We start from the raw sequence: 6,612 nt of genomic DNA on the forward strand, positions 1-6,612 counted from the left end.
CGTGCCATCAGTTCTCCTGTGCTTGCTGTTTCAAATCTCTTTGTTTTGGGGCATCAGTTCTGTATCTGAGCTTTCCCCAACTTCCTCTAATTCCCCATCAGTAGAAACCCATCAAACTAGCAAACTATTGCTAGTACTGCAGTGCTGATCTTGGCTGTGGTTTTGATATGCTTCTGTTCTTTGGCATCGGGACAGATTTTTCCTTCATTTGAACTGTAACTACACATTCCTCTGCATGTCCCTCTTCTTTCTCTTCACCAGTCGTAACTTCACCAGTAAACCTGCTTCAGCTTTCTCTGATAGTTTGTTCTTGTTGCAATGCCTAATTTTAGATTTTAAGCTCTCTGAATTTTGGGTCTGAGAAGTCCCTGATAAACTTGTGGTGATTTTTATACACGTGGAATGTAATCAATCTTGTTTTCATTTCAGATGGGTGATCTACAATGACCTTAGAGTCTGTGCCTCAGAACGACCTCCCAAAGACCTGGGCTACATTTATTTTTACCACAGGATACCAAGTTAGGCCTCAAATCTATTACCTGGCCTTAAGAAGCCATAAGCCTTTTTAACCTGCCCAAAAAAACATACAATAAAAATGAAAATCTAAAACCAACAAAAGACCCCTAACCCTTGGACTGCCAAAAAGAAAAGGAAAACATGGGTTATTTATAGTTTATTTAAAAACAATCATTTGATGCCGCCTTAAGTGTTAGAGGGAAAATTTCTATTAGGTGATGTATAGTACATTGTTTTAAATTTATACACTTTAAAGGATACCTTAAGACCATGCAGATTACTGGTGGAGTTTGCAGCTAGTATATGGAGAAAACAGAAGTTTCAGAGTTGAGCAAAAGTAGCCCAGTCCAGCCAGCTCCTGCCTGTACTGCCCATGCATCTGCTGAAGACCTCAAAGAAATATTTGCATCTTTGGTAACTGGGAGCCAGTGTTTTCAACCAGAGTCCAGACCCCTTAGAGAAATCATATTGCATATAAAGTTGGAGGGAGGGGGTACGTGAGTGTTCTTCAAAGCAGAATGTCATATCTGAGAGATTATTTTCGGTACAGTGAGAAAAGTTATATCTGTTGGAATTCAGGCTTACAGTATTTTGGTTTGCCTTTTTGATGCATAAACCTAAGAAACTTAACTGAGATGGAAGCAGTCTCCTGTCAGTGCCCTGTACATTTTCTGCCAAAGAGAAACAGCAGATTTTATTTTTACAGACATAGGTTTCTTCATCTTTGCTTGAATGTTTTGCAAGTTCTTCCAACAGATTCAGGATTACATATAGCTAAAAGAAGCAGACTTTCTGAATATGAAATTAAACACATACCCTCAGGAAAGGCAAGGCTATTGAGGCTATTATTTAAATTTTATTTTCTTATGAAGGACATAAAGAAGGAGTTATTGTCCCATTATATTTATTTCAGGGAAATCTGCATCTCGACCACTGACATTCCAGCTGAACTCCCTGAGCAAGTACTCACAGTGCAATTCTGCTTTCTACCAAAGATTGCTTAAATATTTTGTTCCATCCATAAGTGGGGGGTAATTGGTTAGTAAAACTGCTGATTTATTGATATGCCCCTCTCTCCTCCCTTTAAAAAAAAAAAAAACCAAAAACAAACAACCAAAAACCAAACCAACAACAGAAACCAAACAACAAAACCACCCACCTTGAAATTATGTTTCAGCTTTCTTAAAACATGCAAACGCACCAATAATCTGATCTGTTCAACAGACACCTTCTAAAAGGGGTTTTCTATCTATGGCAGGGATGAAGGGGTGGATAGGCAGAGGCTGGCCTTTCCTGTCTTTTTGGGTTTTTGGGTGTTGAGTTTGTGTCACAGTCAAGAATATATATGTGGGTTTTTAAATTGTATTTGTAAACACTAATTCTAGAAAAAACACAATGGTGAGTGTGAAACCTTTCATGATTCCAAAAAAACCCCAAAGGTTCACAGTGTTGGCCACTGCAGAGAGACTGTTGCTGGAGTTGCCTCAAATAATCTTACTGAGCCCTCAAAATACATTGGAACAGTCAAAAAAAAAAAAAAAAAAATCCTCCTTACAGAGTGCAAGAGAGGCAGGGAGGTGTAATTACATTTTCTCTGCAGTCAGGGCCTGAACGTTTAATAGCAAAATTCAGGCAGCTACACACTACAGAAGAGAACCCAAATTAAAAATCTGATTGAGTAGGGCATTTTATTTTTTCCAGCATTTGGGGAAAAATAGTTCTCCCTCTGGTCATATAGCCTCATGCAAAGCCAAAAACCACTGTTGTGTTTTGGGGTTTTTTTAATCAGTTTTTGATCTTAAGAGATTGAGAGAAATTCTAGTGCAATAATTCTGTAGCATGTAAATGGTGCCTAATTGCTGGGAAAGCTTCCTGCCCTTATTGACACAAAAGAACAGCATCCTAGCACATTAGTAAGTGGCTCCTGTGAGATCCAGCTGCCTTGTAATTATTAAGCCACCAGTTCTGGACAAAATAAAAGCTGTCAGTAATTGTTTTCCTTCTTCCAGGTTGTGTATTTCACCAGAAAATGCCAGATTTAAAAATGGGATCAGCAAATTATGCAGTGATACATCTATTTAAAGTGAAAGAACAAAACTTCCATATAACTATGTTGATGCTTTTTCATTCTGGCAGTAAAAAAAAGGACAAAAGGCCTCTCTTAAATTTTTTCTTTTTAATTTTTAATCTTTTTGAATGTCCAGTTATATTCCAAAGAAGTTCAACACAACAGCTTCCCTCTTGGCTCATGAACTTAAAGGGCTATTTAAAAACTAAAAAGATCTGGTGGCCACTGCCTTTTTATTTAGAAACCTTGGGTAAATAAAGGCCAACAGACTAGTTAGTCCCCGTGTTCATTATTAAACTGGAAACACGGCTGGTCTGGTAGGATTAAGGATGGAGCTTGGACACCATTTGTCTGGTACACCTAGAACTGGAATGGCCATGGGACTGGTTGATCTCAGTTAATAGGAGGCACACTTAGAAAGCTGGTGGGTGATAAACTGGAACTGGTAAATGAAAGGGGCGAGCCGTTTGCTGACTGTGATAGGTGAGCTGTGGCAGCTCGGGTTCTGAAATTCTTTTCAGTTCATCATTCTTGTGTACTGCCTGCCTAAACTACCAAGTGGGTCAGAAGTACAGGGAGCAGTTGAGGGGAAAGGCTTACGGATCTTCTAAAATTTAGCACCTGAAAATATGTTAAATTCTTCAGCTGTTTGAGGAATTATTTTATTATCTCACAAAGTAGTAGCTTCCCTCCCTTCTCAAATGGCCAGTGAAGTGATCTCACTTTTGCAATGAGATATGTGTGAAGAACATCATCAGTCTGGAGGAGCAGGATGTAAACTCCTGACACTTCAGCCTAATGTGGGGGAGAGTTTCATTTCGTTGTTTTCTTAAACTTCAGCATGCAGAAGCCACACTCAAACAGACTGTACTGAATAGATGACTAATTTATCAGGCTTTGCCTGCTAAAATTTGTATGCACTGGTTTGTGCTGGGCCAGGCCTCAGCGCACAAACTGGGCAGTGGCTGATGGGGAAACTCCGTGTGCCTGGGTACTGTAATAGCAGCTGGGGGTTAGGTGTGCTGAGAGCTTGACAAAAAAGGACGGAGGAAGAAAAATCACTGTGAGCTGTTTGAGACAATCTAACCCGAGAATTATGGGAAGCCAGGAGTTGGCAGCAAATAATGCTCTTATTTCTTGAACTGGTTTTTACTTTTTCATTACATTTAGGATAGGAAAGGGAAAGGAAGAAAAACTCAACAACTTGTTTTCCTTTTCATCGCTCATTCCTAGCAGCGTGCTGGATCCAGCAGACCCCTCACTGAGTCACAATCTTGTCTCCAGAACACATGTAGACACAGACTCCTATTTAATCTTCCTAGATAAAATACAATTAGGATAAAAATTTAATTTATTCAAAGCTATGGTTTTAAATCAAGTCTAGGTATTTCTGGACTCCTATCACTTGTAATTCTACTGTGTTCAGCGGCACTACTTCTGACTGACTTTGGTGTGTCTGAAAACCAGCATCAGTCCGGTTTGATTCAGGCAGCCTCCACTGGGTTGTTAGATTGTTTTAGAAGCACCTCCAATTGATTGCTTTTGCTCTTCATCCTGGCAGCAGCCATTTTTCTTTGCTGTTTTCATGCATTGAAAGACTATGCAAAATATCCAACTGGACATAACTTTTTATTCTTTTCCCATTGCCCTTCCTATCTTAATGGCTGAGATCAGTTTCTGATCTCTATTCACTATTCAGTGGTTTTACTGTTGCATCCTGGAAGTGTCTGTACTGGTTTACTTTGCACCATTCAGAGTTGTTTGCTTGAAGCACCGTTAACATTTTGGAGAGTAATTGTCTGAGATGAGAAAGGTTGTGAATGACACTGGTGTAATTGTTTTAAATTAAAAAGAAATATTCTCACATCTTGTGACTGTGTGGATTCTTACTTCTTTCTTTCCTGTCTGAACTGAAGAGGAATGGACTGAGTATGTTTTGATGCTGCCTCTTTTCTTACGCTTTGTGGTCACGTTTGGTGTTTTACTTAGAAAACCTGCACAAGGAACAAAGAGGTTTGTGAGTCTTGATTTCTTGTGACTCATGGCACTTCCATGGATTGGAAGAAAAAATAATCCCCCCGCCCTGAGTGTATATAAAATGTGACAAAAATAGAAAATAGGATTCTAATTAAGATTTTTTGTTTTGTTTTGTTTTTAACTTATAAGCCAGTTGATGTTCTTTGAACGCAAGAGTTGGCAATGTTCATGGGGAAGAATGTTGTCATTTCACCCCCAAATTCCTGCTTTATCTTGAGCTGTAATTACTCATATTTATTTAGAGATTTCACCTGCTGCTCAGTAAAGGAGAAGTCTTTTTCCTCATGCGTAAGGGCTTTACATAGCAGTGTGACCACTGGGAGGTTTTTGGTAGATGAAAGAATAGACCACAGAAGACTGAGGGGTAGCCACCCTTTCATCTCTTTATAGGATCATGGGACCAGAAACTGGAGGAGAGGTAAGAGGTAAACCTACCGGGCTGCAAGCGATACTACGTGACACAAAAGCAGAGGACACGTGAAGTGTTGAATTGTAAGAAAGGTAAAGATGGTTCAGCTCAGAAGTCCAAATTTAATGATCTGTTTTAGTTTCTTTTTTATCACAGATGTCCTTTGTGACTGTGGCAAATCACAGCACATTGCTCACACTGCTTGTAGCAACTGGAAGAGGTGTCAGAACGTGGCTCCTCGTGCAAGCTGAAGGGCTCTGTTCAGCCTTCGAGGAAGAATTTCCCATATAAGATTTGTACCTGCTAGCTTTTGTGGACTGCTTGTGGAGAGAGTATTGGATAACTGACACCACCACCCCTGGTCTCTGCTCCTCCCCACTAAAATGTGCCACAAGCATAACATGAATAAGGGCAGCACTGACAGCTGTGGTGAAGGACAAATGCCATAAAAATATTGAAGACTGCATGACTGACAGCTGGTGTGGAGTAGGTGATTATATTTTCAGACATCTTTACCATTATCCTTCCCAGTGATTTTCTGAGCAGTTTTGGATGTAAGATTTGGCACTTTTTTCCCCAAACACTGTCCTTGCCTTCAGGACTGCAGTGCTGTGTTCCTGGTCTGTGTGCACTACAGAGCACATAACTGATGGGCATTCCTGCTGCTGCTTTGTTGGTACATTGGAGCAGCAAGAACTAAACTAACCTTAACATCTCCTGAAAAACCACACCAGTGTCCAGAGCACCCATTGCATCCTAAGCGTTAGCGTGCTTCTAGTTTCTGTTCCCTTTTCTTGTTTGGTGGAATGTTCTGGTTAAAGCCATAGACAGACAGTTGGCTTTTCTGACAGAGCTTTCTTTGTACAGGCAAACTGGCTGTATGTTCTGGGTTCTTTTTTCTGGAGAACCCACATGTCCATCGAGAGTCTCTTCAGATCCATGCCAGCGCTGACCTGCTTTGCCGATAGCCCCCTGCTGTAACTCACAGCTTTCTTGCTGGTTGTCATCTCTTCTGTCCACAGCTGTGTGCGGGAGTTTTATGTCCCACTTACGTTAGTATGCCATAGCAAAAACTGTAAAACACCAATAGGCAACTCCCACTATGGTTTATGGGAAGATGCTCGAGTGACGATTTCAATCACTGGAAGTTAGCTTTGTTTTTTTCAGAAAGATTGTCTTTTAATATTACTTATAAGTTTGAGGTGTGCAGTTGCATGATCTTCAGGAAAAATTCTGATCTACTTCTTTTTTTTTCCCCTTTTTCCTCATACAGAGTGAATGCACAAAACCCTTTGGGCCAGGCCTCAGCTAGTACAAATTCCAGGTGTAAGTATAATTGATCAATATGTTGAAATAAAAATAACTCTGCCTCAGAGTAACAACGGATTTATGAAAAATGTTAATGAAAAAAGCATCTTGTGGGCTTAATTTTTAAGCAGAGAAGCATGTTCACATTGTAAACAACAGGATGGAAGACCTCATTTAAAAAATTCCTTTATTTCAGTTGGAGAAGTAGGTCCCTCCTTTCAGTTCAAGTAATTATAGTCAAGACTTTTCAAATTGAAAAGAGATTTTTGAAATA

At 39.9% G+C, this 6,612-nt stretch overlaps 1 protein-coding gene across 2 annotated transcripts in view; it reads left to right on the forward strand.

Annotated features, from left to right (window-relative positions):
- Positions 1-4,085, forward strand: part of USP13 (ubiquitin specific peptidase 13) — a 44,371-nt gene extending 40,286 nt beyond the window's left edge. The window contains exon 20 of one of the 2 annotated variants that reach the window (XM_026855213.1): positions 430-4,085. In XM_026855213.1, coding sequence (XP_026711014.1) covers positions 430-523 — 94 coding nt within the window. In that variant the 3' untranslated portion in view covers positions 524-4,085. The remainder of the gene's footprint in view (positions 1-429) is intronic. The other variant, XM_026855214.1, reaches the window with a different exon arrangement.
- The last annotated feature ends 2,527 nt before the right edge of the window (positions 4,086-6,612 follow it).

Source organism: Athene cunicularia, assembly GCF_003259725.1.
Source record: "Athene cunicularia isolate RWA chromosome 9 unlocalized genomic scaffold, athCun1 chr9_part1, whole genome shotgun sequence".
NCBI lineage: Eukaryota > Metazoa > Chordata > Aves > Strigiformes > Strigidae > Athene > Athene cunicularia.